The 17,371-nt window shown below is 41.8% G+C and overlaps 1 protein-coding gene across 3 annotated transcripts in view; it reads right to left on the bottom strand.

Moving 5' to 3' along the window:
- ZMYND8 (zinc finger MYND-type containing 8) overlaps positions 1-17,371 on the bottom strand; it is a 602,889-nt gene that overhangs the window by 446,902 nt on the left and 138,616 nt on the right. For all 3 annotated transcript variants that reach the window (XM_069243462.1, XM_069243464.1, XM_069243463.1), the window contains exon 4: positions 1,922-2,140. In XM_069243462.1, the coding sequence (XP_069099563.1) occupies positions 1,922-2,140 (219 nt within the window). The remainder of the gene's footprint in view (positions 1-1,921; positions 2,141-17,371) is intronic.

Here is a 17,371-nt window from a genome sequence, read left to right as displayed (position 1 = left end):
TGAAATTTTTCCCCGTTTCTAGGGAATTGTCCTCCTCTGTACTGGCCCCGAAAGCCTCCCCTTTGGTACTGTCCCTGGTAGGTAGATGGTGTTGAGTGTGAGGTACTGGCTTGTGTGGCCTGACCCCGAAACCCCCCTCTGAAGGTTGTTTTGCGGAAGGTGCCGAAAGTGCCTCTGCCCTGCGGGGAATAGAGTGCGCCCATTGCCTTGGCAGTGTCAGTGTCCTTTTTTAGCTTCTCAATTGCCGTGTCCACTTCAGGTCCGAACAATTGTTGCTCATTGAATGGCATATTGAGCACCGCTTGCTGTATCTCCGGTTTAAAGCCAGATGTTCGTAACCACGCGTGCCTTCTTATGGTTACTGCTGTTTTAATTGTTCTTGCAGCTGTGTCAGCTGCATCCATAGAGGAGCGTATTTGGTTATTGGAGATATTTTGTCCCTCCTCAACCACCTGTTTCGCCCTTTTTTGTAAATCCTTGGGTAGATGCTCGATGAGGTGCTGCATCTCGTCCCGATGGGCTCTATCATATCGCGCTAGGAGCGCTTGAGAGTTAGCGATGCGCCACTGGTTTGCAGCTTGTACTGCGACCCTTTTTCCGGCTGCGTCGAACTTGCCTCGAAAGACTTCTTCGAAGAAAAACAACTTGTAACACTCCGACCCAACACCAGATGGCGGGCTATGCACAACATGTGTATCTGCAGCTACACATGCCATCGAACATCATCTTCCCAAAATAGCTTATAAATAAATTTTACAAAAAGACGACCAGTCTCATTTAGACAGAAAAAATTAAAACTAGAGCAATGACAAAATGACTACCCAATAGTCCCCACCAGCCATTCAGGCCATCAATAATCAGAACCCCTGCAAAATGGGACCAAGAACCATTGCCATGCCATGGTCCTAACTGAGATGGATTAAGTACAAACAATAAGGACTTGTCAGGAGGGATGCCAAGCTAAATGAAATGCATCCTTTCGAGGGGTGGCAATGCACAAGCATTCTCTACCACAAGGGAGTCGTACCAGCACAAGGAACCCTTGAGGTATATCTAAGGGGCGCAACAAAGAAAGACAGGAACAGCTCACACTGCTCTTCTTGAATGCCCTACCAATCAACCTTTGGTGGCACACGTCTCTAAAAAAAAAGTTTTTTAAAAAGTCTCATCATAGCTTAGAGAGAGAAATGACTACTACCTGTGACAGAATGCACAGATTCTGGGATATCTTTGAAATGCAAGAGACAGGATGGTAAGTTCAATAAAAAGGAGACGTCACTGGAGTGTTTTCGAAGGGGGAAAAAAAAGGAAAGGCAGCTCTCCTCACTGAAAACAAAAAGAAAAAAACTTTAACTTACAGAGCATGATATGTCATCGGCATCTGCGTCAACCAAAACTTTTAAAAAATAAATAATAAAAAAAAAACAGAATGGCTTAACTGAGTAGACTGCAACACATATTGAAAATGATTCTTCCGACAACGTCCTCCCAGCGGCGAATAAAGGAAAGATCATACACCTGTATGCCAACGAGGTTCTTAGTGTATCATGGATTCTAATTAAATCTGCCGTGCTGAAGCATTAAGCACGTGATCTAATTTGGGGGCAATTTAGCATATTTGTTTCCCATCCTGCTTTTATATAATAGGTGAATACTTCAGTTTAAATAAATTTCCAGTGGAGGTAGTTATTTTCTTTATACTACTTTAAAGAGCCAAAAAATGAAGCCATATAATACATTTTTAGAAATTACATTTTTATTAAATTTAAACAAACTGAATCAAGACCTATCAAGTTGTAAAACAATAACTTAAAAAAACACTTCAACTTTTAAAAACTGGATTAATGAAGAGAAAAACAAATTAGGATGGTGAACAAATGCTTTATCAAGAATACTTTCTCTTCTTTAGTTTCCACCTTACCTCACATTCTGGGCAAAACCAGTCTCCCTCTGGTTCGGCGTTCAGTTTCAGACACTTTGCATGATAAACTCGAGGGCAGAGCTCACAGCAGAGTACCTGGCCTTCACGATGGCAAACCCAGCAGTAAAAATCATTCCGTCCATCCTGCGGCACAACATCAACAGGATCTGATGTAAGAGGCTGCTTCATATAGTAAAATGGACCATGCCTTAGCTCTGACTGAAATGTAAGAAATATAAACAAGTTTAGTCTCAAAAGACTGATCACATTTTCAAACAGTTTTAGAAGGCAGCTAACTGATTTCAAACATACAACAGATTTGAATTTGAAAAACACTGGAAAGAAACACATTACGCATTAGATTTCAAATCCAACATTTAATTAAAGTGTTAATTAATATTTCAGTGCAGAGGCTCAGCAACGTAAATCACATAAAGGTACATATAGGTCAAGAGTGATGAACAAAGTATTTAGATTAGTGTTTTTCTCGATTTGGAGTCATTCGCTTCACTGAGGATGGTCAAAAGGTTCATATTGCACAGCTGGGGTTTTAGAATGTGAAACAAACATCTACACTCCGAATACAGGATGTTCTGGGGATTTGGAATAACTTGTTAGATGAGCATGTGGAACATCTGAGCGTGTGGTGAATGATAGTGTTGCTGAAGTATCTTGGCAAGTAGTTAACTTTGCAGTGAGACAAAGGCTGACCTACAGGACATGAAAGGTGACTGGAAATTGGACCGTCTTCTATCTACAGGTATTGCACGGTGATTCTGTGCAATATGGAAAGTTTCTTGGAATGCTGGGCAACAGTAATTTGGTACCATAATAGTGGTAGTTGATGGATGCACCCAGTACTATAACTGAGACTAGGTGTTTGATGTAGACCAGTAATAGTTTTTTAGAACCATTAAGCTTCAGAAGGTTCTGGCCCATCAAGATTACCTATTAGACAATGGCTTCCCAAAGTCTGAAATCCATCTCACTTGTGGCAGTGATATGAGCGGGTAAAGTGTCATCAGTAAGTAGGTGGTTGGAAAGGTGATGATTACCTCTGGTCTTCATGTGGAGGAGTTAGAGGCAGATGCTTTTATCTGCACACAAACCTTTTTGGGAATGAGATTCTTAATAAAACCTCCATGACCTTCATTAAGTATATTTGAAAATGAGGGCAAGGCAAAACTTTTGAGAACAAATATCGCCATTTTGACTTAATAGTTAACCGTGAATCAATCTTCCTGATTGTATGGCAGAAACGTGTAGCACAATACTTCTAACCATTTTAATGGATTAGTTTTAAATATTGAAATAATCACTATCTACCTGAACATTTTTAAAGCATGTGTACTGTCTACCATCTTAAGGGTGCTCACATCTGATATCAATTTACATCTTACATTTCTCAGAGGCTGGGTCATAAAAGTGCGAGCAACTCTATCCAATGCATAAATATTAATCAGATATAAGCACTAAGAACACAGCCACTTCTAGTTTTGAGACAGATCCAGAGAGAATGTTTCCCCCTGGAAGCTTCCACAAAGTCTGCCTATTTTAAGATATCTAAATTTGTTAGCTCTTGTATGTGTGCACTAAAGACAAAACTCTTTGAAGGCTATCCGGTCATTAGGATGCATGCGATACCTTAATTAATACCTTTCCTTTACTACCTCTACCAAATCTTAAATCCTGTTTCTTTCATTATTTCGATGAGCAACTGTCAACTTTTCAATGGTAACATCATGAAAAGGCTATTTTAGTGGAAAATGTCTGGTCACACTGAGTGCAGGAATAACATTTAGTTCAAGCTGTTAACATCAGATGAATCAATACACACAACAAAACACCTTTATACATGAACGATACGTTTTCATACACAAACAATGTCACTTCACCACTTTTGGATTCCCCCATCATGAACTCTCCATCAACCCCAGCACGTAGGTAGATGGTCAGGCAGGCTCTGTGACTCCGGCCTGAAGGTTAATGAACAGCCCCAGGTCACCGTTGGGCTAACACTTAGCCAACAGCCAAACACACAAGTTCAGGTCCGATCCCACAGATAAGCAGCAACAATACAATGGTCCCCGGAAACTGGCCACAAATGGCCAGAGGGACACATGCATTCCCAAAAACCATAAAGCCAGATGCTACACGTAATTAGGTACACTCAGCCAATCAGGACAGCACACGCAGTGACCACGCGCCCTTCAGGCCAGACATCTGCACACGTACTCACTGGCCCACATGGTGTCCACATCAGTTTGAAGAGCAGCTACATTCCCTATATGGAAATTGTATCTGTGACTCCTTGTCAATAATTCACATATTTCACCAGGAAAAGACTGTTTATGCGTTTATTGATCTAAGAGAAATGTATAAAACATGGGCCATTTGATGATCTACGAGAGACAGTCTTCAGACCCCGGTGCTGTAACTTCTCTAGGGAGGTAATGTTTAATTAATCTTTTTTTTTTTTTTTCTTTTTTTACCAGACGCCTCTTGTCTCTTGTTTTTTAAGGAAAAATCTCATTTCAGGAACAAAGCATCTTAAATAACAAAGCAAACCAAACATTCCTCAGCCGTATGTCGTAATCCACCCTGAGGCACCTTCTGTGAAAGACTGCAAGGTGGTCATAAATGCGCTACTTTCTGGATGACCAAACTATCTTCCTAAATTCCACCAAGCCGCTAGAAATGAGACATTTGCAATAAGCATTATGATAGAAAATATGCCTACTCATCCGCTCCTTAATAATTAGGCCTACCCCAGGTGATGTAACCTGTTAAATGTTTGATGGTGAACTTCAAATAGCATATTTTGTTCAAACTAGTGATGGAGTGCTTGCTTGAGACCAAATTCTACGACATCAGAATTAACATCTTCAGTGATGCATGTCTATACTTCCCACCTTCAAACGTTCAAGGTGTTGTGTTCCATAAAAGTATATCCAGCACAGGAAACAATAGTGGATGCTTCTCTCAGATACACTGCAGAGATATAACACAGTTCAGGCAGTACGAGCACCCCTAACAAATTAACAATGAGCACAGGAGCGACAGGATCAATGTAATCAGGGGTGCAGCAATCATTGATACAGTGGGCAGGGTGTCAGCGTGACAGCAAGAGTTTACAACACTAAAAGTTGTCGGGAGGACCATGTTTGCTTGCATTAGTTCCAATGGCAGCCCTGACATCAACGGTAACAGTTCAGCACGATCCACCAGGCCAGGTTCCATTAGACACAAACAATTCTTAAATTGATTTCGGCCTTTTTGGGCCTCATTGGTGAGCCGCAGTTGTAGTTCAATAGCACAATGACCACGTGAGCCACGGGTGAAAAGCAGCATTCCCAGAAACAAGCCAGCGTTGCCCCATTTTATAGAAACATCAGTACAGCATGAGGCTAATTTTAAGAGTTCAGCTAATGCCGGACACAAGCAAATCAACGTTTTTCCATCTTGTATGAAAATACGTGCAAAATTTTCAAATATTATACAGTACACCACACTTACTCAAAGGGAAAGTAGCGTTGAGCAGTGTAGCAATCCTTCACAAATCATTTTTTTGTGATAATCTGGGAAAGCCAGCGTTTTCATCCTTCATAAAAAGTGGCTGTGAAGCTCAAATAATGCTATAACGTTCACCCAAGAGAGGGACAATTTAAATAATTAAGTACAGGAGGACTGTAAATAGCTCAAACTGCAAACTAAACCAATTTTAAGCGATACCTTTTTCCATATAACCTCAAGATCGAATGACAGTTTAGTAAAAAATGCAATCACCATAATCCTCTATGGTTACACATTAAAACAGGTTTTACTGATACTAACGGAACAATGTAAACTTACATTCATAGGCACGATTTCCCAGTACATAACTAAATTTAAAAAATGTACTTCCTTTGTCAAGAGTTGATTAGACTTTCCCTAATGAACTAATGTCAATAAATGCTGACAGTCACCAAAACTATTATGCAGACAGCAACAATGTAACATGTCTCCAATTCATATTTTAATCACTAATTCACATAAAATACGTTGACCTTGTTTTCTTTTATTTACAAGATAGATTAGACCAAACATCCTATGAAACAAACAACACGATTAGAAAAGAGAAAAAAAAAAAAATCACATAAGGGAGAACTTGTACCCAAAAAGAATAAAAACAATGAACAGCTGACTGCTGTAAATTGTATGTAGACCACAATGCTGATATGGTGACTCCGGTTGGAATTCCCCCACCCTCAATTTTTTGTTTCTGGCCCCGGAATTATCAGGCATACAAATTCCGGATCCCGGAATTCCAAGCCCCAATAATACACCTGACCCTTGTAAGTGCTACAGTACAACTTTGAAACTGTTGGGCCTTCTTGTAATTCCTTCTATGCGTCAGACAACTGAAAGATGTCTGAGACCACAGTGCTCTGCATGGCACAAGAAAGCCCTCTAGTGTGGGCACCTGAGGGACAAGGAAGTCCTTCGATGCGGGCACCAGAGGGATTTCTTTTTGCCAAAAAGCATCCTAGGGAGCTGGGGAATAGTTTCCCCAGTTCCTGAGGCTGTTCTTGGTTTCCAAGGAAATAATGATCATCCCTCACAGCTCACGAAGTCATTTCACTAAAAACGGACGTGAAATGAGCCAATCGGCATCAGTGCTCCCTGGCACCAGGCATTTTCATTTTTTCCATACCTATGGGTGGGGGCTGCCCGAAATGGGCATGCCAATGCCCCCACCCCAAACACAAATGGGTATAGTCTTTCTGCCCTGAGGATTATTAAAAAAACAAAAAAAAACAACAAAAAAAAGCACAGAGGGGTGGGGGCTGCCCACTACCATGGGTATGGTTCTGCCCCCACCCTAACTGTCTTTCTGCTCCCCCTGTGGACTAAAGCAGCTCATCCAAATGACAAGAAAGAGGGCATTTGACCCTTTTAGGTGTTGATTTTACATTTGGGCCAGGAGAGCTTGGCTAACTCCCAAAATCCTCCACCTTAAAATAGTTAACAGCTGCACGTTTTGGGCTTGTGTAGGCTGCCACTTGGAAAACTCTACCAGATCCAGACACTTCTGGAAACTAGTCATCAGGGGGAGTCCAGGTGGTGCTTCATATGCACATTACACCTACACACAATGCCCTGCAAACCTCCAACTTTGCCTGAAATCACACATTTTCCCTATAATTCTGTTATGGAAAGCTCTGGAATCTGCAGGAATCCACAAAATTCCTACCACCCTACATACCCCCCATACTAATAAAAAGCTCTGCCCCACTTGTGTGCATACCCAAAGCAGAGAGCCTAAAAACATATAGGAAAAAAGCCTGTCCTTTTAACCCGCTCTGGTTCCCCCCTCAATTTCTACACATTTTTGGCCCTTTCCTGTCACAGGCACTTGGCCCACCTACACAAGTGAGGTACCATTTTTAATCGGGAGACTGAGGGGAACGCTGGGTTGCAGGAGATCTGTGGCTCCCCTCAGGTTCCAGAACTTTCCATCACAGGGATATAAGGAAAATGTAATTAGACAAATATTGAGGTTTGCATAGGATTCCGGGTAACCTATTGAGAGCCACAAAAGGTTAGTGATTTCCCTGGGTGTCTAGTGTTAGAAAATGTACAGATTTGCTAGGTTTTCCTAGCTTCTGGCTTAGCCAGAACCTAAAATCCACAGGCACATTGCAAAAAAGGGTCCTTTCTCATCGGAAAAATGTGCTGTCCTCTCATTGCATTTTGGGCAGTTTCCTGTTGCAGGCACTAGGCCTACCCACACACAAGTGAGATACCATTTTTATCAGGGGACGTAGGAGAACACAGAAAAGTAGAACAAGTGTTTTTTTACCAATTATCTTTCGCTACATTTACACCTTCCAAATTTAAAAGAGTATTTAAGAAAGAAGTCATTTTGAGAAAGTTATCTAATTCACATGTTATTAGGGGTACCCACAAATTCAAAATGTGAAAATAACCACTTATTCTAAACTCCATATCGTGTGCCCATTCCAGAAATACATAGGTTTCATTGGTACCTATTTTACACTCTTTGTTTTACCAAATAAATTACTACATACCAGGTGCACAATGAAAAACCACTGCAAGGTGCAGCTCGGTTATTGGCTCTGGGCAACTAGGGTTCTTCGTGAACCTACAAACCCTATATATTCCTGCAATCAGAATGGTCCAGCAGACGTAACAGTATGTTGCTTTAAAAGATCTGCCATAGTTTGAAGAAATTACAGATAAAAACGTTGACATGAAAGGCTGTTTTTTTCAACGCAATTACAATATTTTATTTCAACTGTTACTTTTCATAAGAAAACCTTGAAGTATCTACACAAATAACCCCTTGCTGAATTCAGAATGATGCCAACTGTCTAGCTTTTAGGGATCCACCATTGGTTTAATACCCTTTTCTACTGATCACTGAAAGGAGGTTGAAAGCACACAAAAATATGAAAAATTGGCTATGTCCCAGTAAAACACCAAAACTATATTGAAAATTGTGTTTTTCTGGTTCAAGCCTGCCTGTTTCTGAAATCTGGGAAGATGGTGATTTTAGCACTGCAAACCCTTTGACGACACAATCTGCAGGGAAAAAACTGAACTTTCTTCTGTAGCACTTTTTCCCCATTTTTCCCCCCCAAAAAGCCCACATTTAGCTGTAGGTTGGCTAACTTCTCTGTGTCCTCCAACATGAAGTACTGCAGAAAGGGCATCAAAGCTAGCTGCACCGCTCTGAATACCAACATCTTTACGTGAAATTGAAATGGTTTCTTACCTGTAGAAGTAATTTTTCAGCTTCAAGAGTTTTCTTGATTCACATGCTGTGTATCATTCCGCCATCTAGTGGTTGAGTTGAGAAAGTTGTGTTCTAGTCTTTTTTTTTTTTTTTTTTTCTTCTCTCAGGGCGACGTCAACCACCATTTGGTGCCAGGTCAGTCCTCTGTATGGCACAGATGGCGGTCCGGAAGTTTCTGTGCATGGCCTCCATCTTCAGATTCTTTTTTTTTTTTTTTTTTCTTTCTTCCCCACCTGTTTGCTTCCTATCCCATTTCTGGGGAGGTGGGTGGGTCGCATGTAAATCCATAAAACTCTTCAAGCTGCAAAACTACTTCTACAGGTAAGAATCAATTTTGTTTTGCAGCATGAATCCTCTTCTGGATTCATACACTGTGCATTAGATTATACAACGGTATCCCGTTCTTTGGGGTGGGGTGGATGAAGTGTAGATGAGTTGGCAAAGAGGTGTAGCAGTACCTTCTGACCCACTTGTATTTCCTTGTTCATCTGAAGGTCCACACAGTAGTGTTATGCAAAGGTGTGCGGCAATGCCCCGGTTGCTGCAGTGTAGAAAGTTTGGATGGTGGCAACAATCCATCTGCATATGGTTGCCTTAGATTCTGGTGATCTCTTGTTTGCTTTGGCCAATGAACCGAAAAGCTGGTTATCCTTGCAAAATTCTTTGGTTTCATGCAGGTAGTACATTGAAGTCCTTCAAACGTCCAAAGTGTGTAGGGTCCTTTCCGGTGTTTTTTTGGTTCCTGAAAGAAGGCAGATGATAATATGCTTTAGCGTGGTACTGCGTCAACACCTTTGGTAGGAAGTATGCATTAGTTCTGGAGGACTGCCTTTTCCTTGTGTATTTGCGAGTATGGCTCCTGGACTGTCAGTGCTTGAAATTTGCTAACTCTGTGTAGCGATGTGATTGCTATCAGGAAAGCTGTTTTGAGTGCAAGTGACTTTAGATCTGATTTGTGTATCGTTTTCATGTGTTTGCTTTCCTTTCTTCCATTTGGATTTCCATTGTTCTTTGAGGATGTTGTAGGAGACCGAATTCTAAGTATTCAGGAGTTAAACTGCTAGATTGTGTGGCTTGCTTTTGCCAATATACTTCTTCATGTTGAATTGTCAGTAGGACTTTTACTGGCTTCAGTGTGATCATCTGTCCCCTGAACATTGCAGTAGATCTGAGTACCACGTTTGCCTTGCTCAGTGGTGGGCTATGGGGATGATTTTGCTCCCCGATTATTTGGCCTTCCCAGTAGATTAGGGGAATTAGAGGAAAAGGGTATGCAAATTTCCCTGACCAATTTATCAACAGGGCGGGGGTGATGAAACCTGGAGGCGTAGTGTTGGCAGTTTGCGTTTGTTGCCATGGCGAATAAGTCTATGCTTGGTGTGCTCCAAATGTTGAAGATCTCTCGTGTGAGCTGTTGTCCTGTCTGCTTAATTTGTATGCTTCTGTGTTCAATTGTCCTGGTAAGTAAATTATCTATAGATTTATTTGATGTTGTATTCCCCAGTGGCAAATGTTTTGTGCTAGCTTTGATAGGATGAAGGATTTTGTTCCCTCTTGTTTGTTCAGGTAGAACATTGTGGTTGTATTGTCCATTGCCTTCCGTTTTCAAGGGTAGAAAGACCATTTTCAACTCTAGATAACTGATGTGTTTCACTGCAATTGCGTTGTTCCATATGCTACGTGATTTCAGGGGCCCAGTGCGAGTTCCCCAACCCCTGTGGGATGCATCTGTTATGGTCACAGTTGGAGCTGGTGTCTTGAAGGGTCTCCCGATGCTTATTGAATTCCACCATTGTATCCCTCTATGTACCTATGCTGTGACAACCACTAGATTTCCCCCAGCTCCCTGTGGCTTGTGACGATTTGCTGCAAACCCATTTCTGGATAGGGAGCATGTGTTATCTTGCATGTGGCATCAATGGGAAGCATGATGCTATCATGCCCATGAGCTTCATGACAGTCCTCACTGTCAGGAACTGAACCTTCTGGCACAGGTGAGTTTGTTTCTCAATGGCCTCTACCCTCTTCTTCACTGGGTATGCCATTGCCTTCTTGGAGTTCAGTGTGCCTCCTAGGAACACTTTTACTTGCTCTAGTTGAAGTGACAACTTTTTATGGTTTATTGTGAAACCCAAGAGTTGTAAAGTGTGTTTGACCATTTTCACGTCCCTTTTACATTTGCTCCTTAATTTTGCTTTTACCAACCACTCGTCCAAGTAGGGGTAAACAAGGATTCCCTGTCTTCTTCAGCAGACAACTACTGCAGAGAGGACCTTGGTGAAGACTCTTGGTGCAGAGTTTATGCCGAAGGGCAGCAGTGTGAAATGGTAGTGTTTTTGTCTAATATGAACAGGAGGTCATTCTTGTCATCTTGGGTTCATGGGGATATGTAGGTATACATCTTTTAAATCTAAGGTGGCTATGTAATCTCTCTCCTGCAGCAGTGGGATTACCTCTTGCAAAGGTTGTCATTTTAAAGTGTTGTGTTCAAATGATTTTGTTTATAAACCTGAGGTTCAGGATTGGTTTTAAGAGTAGATCTTGTTTTGGAACTATAAAATATGGTAAGTAGTTCCCAGTGAATTTCTCTCGTGTTTTATGGCTCTTTTAAGAGTAGTTCTTGCATCTCCATTCTGAGTTGCTTTATTTCCTCTCCTTTGAAGGACCTGTGGGGAGGCTGTTTGGTTAGTTCTATGCAGCATCCATAATAAATTATATTCAGAATCCATTTGTCTGTGGTTATATTTTTCCACTTCTGGAGAAAACCTTTGATTTTGTCCCCCACTGGTGTTTTGTGTTGGGCATCCTTGACCTGCGAGTCATTTCCTTTAAGTACTCTCGTCCTTGGGGTGGAGGCCCCTTCCTATTGCCCTTCTTCGAAAGGGCTTCCTCGTTGGGTGTTGCCTTTGTTGGTAAGCTTGTGGATATGTGGCTTGGAGAGAGGAACCCTGTTGTTGATGTTATTGCTGTCCTGTATTAAAGGGTGCTCTACCAGTGGGTCTTCTATTGGGAATGCCTCTCTTATATGTGCCCCTGAAATGGAGTGCTCCAATCGCTCTTGCTGTTTCATTGTCTTTTTTTTTTTTTAATCCGTTGCAGGATGTCATCTACTCCCTGACCAAAAAGGGTGCCTCCTGTGAAAGGCATGTTTATTATGGATACCTGTACCTCAGGCTTGAAGCCTGAGATCCTAAGCCATGTCTGTCTTCCTAGGATGGTTTCTGTGCACATCTGTCTGCTGGATGTGTCAGCCAGATCTAGTGAGGACTGTAGGCATAGGTTTGCATTTCATTTCCCTTTTTATATGACCACCTTGGCTACCTTCTTGTATTCCTCCTGGAGCTGTTGCACAAGGTTTTTAATTTCCAGGCATTGCTGGTGTCCATAGCAGTTCATCAGGGCACTGGAGTTGCCTGTCCTCAATTGCATAGAGTCCTCCCTTTCCATTTTTCTTCCCACCAGGTCCAGCCTTTTGCTTTCCTTCTCAGGAGGTGATCCCCGTTGAGGTGGCTGCGATGTTTCTTTTTTCGCACAATGGTGACTATAATTGAATCTGCGGGAACACTGCCTTTGATGTCATTTGGATCTTGAATGGAATGCTTGTATTTTTCTTCCCTTCTGTGAGTGACTCCCATTTTATTGGCTGTTTCCCTGACGGCCTCCTTACCCTGATCCAGGATGCTGGACAACATGGGCAAATATAGATTTCCCTTTAGGGGTGGCAATAGAGTTTCTAGGAGGAAGCATGATCCCGCCTACTCCTCTTCTTCAAGTTGTACCCCCAATGGTTTCAGCAGCTCACTTCACCAGGCTGTTGTACATGGACAGGTCGTCTGATGGGGATGGCCTTAATGGACAATTGTCTATGCCTTCTTAGAAAGCCTTGGAGTCACGTTCTTGCTATATGTCCTCCAAAAGGCTGGAGTCAAAGCCAGTCGTCGGTTTCAAGAACTCTTCTAGGTCCCCCTCATGGGTTTCTGGGGTCACCGGTGCCACCAACGCTGGCTGATCCTTCTCCTCAACCATAGCTGTCAAGGGTTTTATGGGGATATGGAACTGTTTAAAGGAATCATCAAATTCCTTTTTCCTCTGAATGAGGAATGTCCATTTCGGTATCAAGCTTTTTTGTTTCAAGCTCTTGCGCCTTTAGGTCTGCTTCGTCCATCTGCAAAGGTTTCCTTTTTGGTGTTGCAGGCTCCAGCATCTTAGAGGCTCTCACCTTCTGTCTCACTCCCTCGCATTCGGGGGTTTCGTAGAGTCCTTGGATGATGCCTTTAGGCCTTCGGTATCATTTGCTCAGGATCCATGTGGCTCTTTCAGCCTTTGCTGACCTTTGATCACTGTTGGTTTTGGCACAGAGGCTGCTTTAGAAGGTTTGTCTGAGGACTTAGAATCTGAGCCTTTTGGCAGTTTTACCTTTATACTATCAGCGTCCTTCGACCCACTCTTCTGCGGCTGGATTTTCTCCACTTGGAACTCAAAGATTTTGATGGCTGAGTATCCCCCTCGCTGGTTTGGCCTTCTGAACGTTCTCCTTATCACTCAAAAGGCCTAGGTGTCGGAGTGATTCCTGCTTCTGAGAAACTGCCATGCCATGGTGTGGCACTCAAGTCTTTGCCTGTGTTGTAACTTTAGAGTCTTCAGCACAAATTTGGCGCAGGCCTCACAGTTGTTGTACTTATGGTCCTTTGGTACGCAAAGGTTGCAGATCTTATGGGAGGCTCTTTTTGCAGACTTGTGATGATAACTGGGGCAAAATTTAAAAGGCTTTTTCTTCCATGACCCTTTCTTGTGTCCTCTCTCTTCAGTCTTTGTAGGCGGTGTTATTTTATTTCCTTGAGGTGTCTGCCGGCGGTGTACCACGGTGGGGCGCAGCAAGTTCTCCCCTCGTTGATATCTTTGTCTTCTTCAATGTCTTCTATGGTTTGTTAGATGTTTTTCGGCAATTTTTGCACAAAATTCAAAATATTTTCGGAATTCTTCCATCATGCTTCCAGACCCAACAGTGGAAAAAAGAAGCTGAAGATGGAGACCACGCACAGGAACTTCTGGGGCGCCGTCTGACATCACACAGAGGACCGACTTAGCACCAAATAGTGATCGACAACACTCAAGAGAAAGAAAATAAGACTAGAACACTACTTATTAGACCCACCCACTGGATGGCAGAATGATGCACAGCATGTGAATCCAGAAAAGGATTCTTGCTCCAAAATTGGCACATTTTCTGCACCAGGTCATGCATCTCTTTACCCAATTGATAGCACACCTCTGCAAACCTATCTAGAATGCGGACTACAAAAATAGCCACAAAACCATTTGGAAAGTCACCACTGAAGGACAAAGGCTTTGTGCAACCATAATTGTTTGTTGAGCCAATTCCAAATGATAACAACAAGATTGTTCTCTGGATGACAATTTGCAGTACATCTTACTCCTAATTCTACACTGAAAAGTCCAAAAATAATGGATGTGTATGAAGAGGTCTTTGAAATAGGATGCCTGCCAGCATTTCAGCCAACATGATGGATCTGCACCATTAAGCAAAGGAATACTTTGCTACTTTTGGTGGGATCATCCTTTCAACCCAGCCTCCAGTATTCAGTCACCACCAGTCACTCTACTAGCAGCCTCATGTACAGTCTGTTGTTCAACATTTTAAAGGTGCAAAAAGCCTGGGTGTCTGCTGATAATTTCACTTGTTTTGATAATTGCACTACTTCAACACCAAAATGAATGCTGGTAATTCCGCGTGTAGAACTAGACTGTGAAGGACATCCACTGTCATTTGTGGGTCCATCAGCCCCTCTTTGTAAGAAAAAGTATTGATCAATCAGTGGCTGTGATAAAATTAAACACAAATTAACTGGCACATGCTTGGAGAACAGACCGAGTACCAACACCAAATCAAATAGCAGCATTTTGAAATGGAATTGAAGTAGAGATATCTACGCAGTTGCTAGAGCTTTGGCATATGAAAAAACTCACCCTGTATATTTCTTGGAACCACTCAAATCACTTGACGTCAATATGGGTGATAAACAGCACCATAAATTTTTCTTGCTTTATCTATTAGTTCACTTGAGAGTACTAGTTGATACTCACATTTTGTTCCCCTTCTAGCAAGAAATTAACAAACACATTTGTTTACCTTTTGCATTCAAACTTTTTTGATATCGGGTTCTTCTAGATTAGGTGTAGCTCCTTCGCTAACTGGGGTGCAGGAGCAGATCCCTCAATGCCCTGGTTGGAGAACATTAGAACACAAGTGTGTAACTATTCTGCACAAAATCTCGCAATATATTTCTTTCTGTAAGCATGAAGATATATTTCTTACGATTATGTCTCCTAGGGTGGAGTCCTTGGCAGGCTGGAGGCATCACACAATCAGGGTGTGGGCCTATTGGACTCCTCCACTTCTGTTTGATTAGAATCCTGTCTTTTATGGCTTGCACAGCTGAATTTGCTTTCTTGAATGTGGTTCAATAAGTTTTGTTTCACGCTGAAAACACTTGCTTCTTGTCCAGGACAAAGGAGTTTAGTATTTCTACATTGACTATCAGTGTTTGCCTTTCTTCATCAGCATAGGAGCCATATAACATGTGATTATATTAAGTACATGTTCACAATTACACTGCCGAGCATTAGGAAGGAGAGCTGCTTACTCTAAGTTACAAAGCCATTTGTGGCATAGAATGTGCCACTAACCCTACCATATCCTTAGAGTTACTGATTATCTAATCAAGATTTGTCATTCTTTCATTTAATACCTCCAGCAAATCCTCTTTCTGGTCCCTCTGTACCAAGTCTGAATTGTCCCAAGCAGCTCATATCCTTCTACAAAGAGCTTGCAGCTAGGAGAGTTGGAGATGAAATATGGTAGTTTTTATTTCCTTCGGCAAGGAGACACTGGCTCTTTTTCAGGAGAAGCAGTGGAGGTCAACAGACAAGTATTAAGGGACCCAGAGTAGTTGTTTCGCCCGTACAAAAAAAAAAAAAAAAAGTCTTGGTCAGGTGGCCTGAATTTCTTCTTCTAACATTTCTGAGGCTGTAACAGAACTGAGAGTCAGAAAGATAAGCTGGGAAAGAAATGTAATGTTAAAGGGTTTTCTGGACATCCTTTCACTTTGTATATCGCCAGAAGATCCTCTACAGGTGAGTTGCCATTGTGTACCAACTCAGGTTTTAAGAGAGAACTGTGCTAAAATGAAACTGTAACCTCGTCTAGAGTAGGATGGTGTTCATGCCATACGGACCTTGAACAAAAGGGTAAAAAAGGTGAACAACATTGCCTTAATCTCTATATAATTATTGGCTTCAAAAGGTTAAATATCTTGGCAGAAAGAGGGCCAGAATATGCCTTGGAGGAACAGACACGGAATTTGGCATTGTGGCCTCTGTTGCTCTGCGGTAATGAGGCAACAGAGGGTCAAGGTGATATGATCGCAACTTCCAATCCTCCAATGTTTTTTGACGAGGTCAGGAATCCTACAAAATCACATAAAGACAGTTGTCGCTCCATAGATCATTAATTGTGAGCCCATGAAAAATATCCTACCCAAAAAATAAAAAAATAAATATAAATTGATATAACATTGCTCCCAACAAAATTAGGTGGTACCTACATTTGTGATGAAAGGAATAAGATACAAGCTAGAAAGAGGAAAAGAGGATGCCTTTCTTTACCTATAAAAAGAATTTCAAGAGAAGAAAACAATAACCATCCAATAGGAAGTACTTCAGTGAACAAAAAAAAACAACTTTAACATGTAATGTGTTGGGGTGGTAGTTTGTCACTTGGATGTGGAGTTTCAGCCATGACAACTAATGTGATTGTCCCATACTACATTGTGCCACAGGATTAGCTACATGGATTTCATTTAGATCTACCCTTGTGGTTAGCCCTTTTAAAAAATGCATATTTAATTTCAAATCTACCCCAACAGAGAGTCACAAAACTACTGTGACCTGGATTGTAACTATAAGTAGCGAACAATCAGACAATATATATTTTTGCAATGGATGAAGCATGTTTGACCAGTTAGTGTTGAGACCTTTCCCCAGCTTGTCAGCAAATGGACATTCCTATAGAACCTAACCAGATCACTTTTTAGCAAGTATGACTGGACACATTTCTGAGCTACTTAGAAGCAGCCCAATAGCGAAAAAACACTTCTTTGAGAGATGTGTGGTTCGAGCTGCTTTCTAGATTGCAGAAGTAAAGGGATTTTTCTCTATATTCTGGGTGCACAGCTAAGACAGGCTCGTTTCATGTTATTTTCCTTTTTGTATTTGATTTGAACTTTGGCAAAGCTGTGCCTTTTTGAGCTGAATTCGCTTACTGAGATGGTTAGCCTTCCTGCCAGGGAAAGTGGCCATGAAGGGGAAGGAGTAGGTGTTAGAGATGTGTGCTTGGGGACAATCGATCTAGTTTCACTAGAGTGTTATAGATCTGGTTCTGCTTCTGTAGTCCCTTGTTGTGATAGGCAGGACTGTGGAAGACTTTGTTGCAGCTCAGAGTCAGACAGGCCAGCAGGTGTACACAGTTACCATCCACACGTAAGAGGCTTAAAGCTTAAATAGTCCTTCTGAACACAAAGGCTGCAAAGTCAGTTTTTTTCTGCAAGGAAGCAACATCTGAAATTAGGTGG

The sequence above is a fragment of the Pleurodeles waltl genome, chromosome 7 (genome assembly GCF_031143425.1).
Source record: "Pleurodeles waltl isolate 20211129_DDA chromosome 7, aPleWal1.hap1.20221129, whole genome shotgun sequence".
Classification (NCBI taxonomy): domain Eukaryota; kingdom Metazoa; phylum Chordata; class Amphibia; order Caudata; family Salamandridae; genus Pleurodeles; species Pleurodeles waltl.
This window is presented reverse-complemented; position numbering and strand designations above follow the sequence as displayed.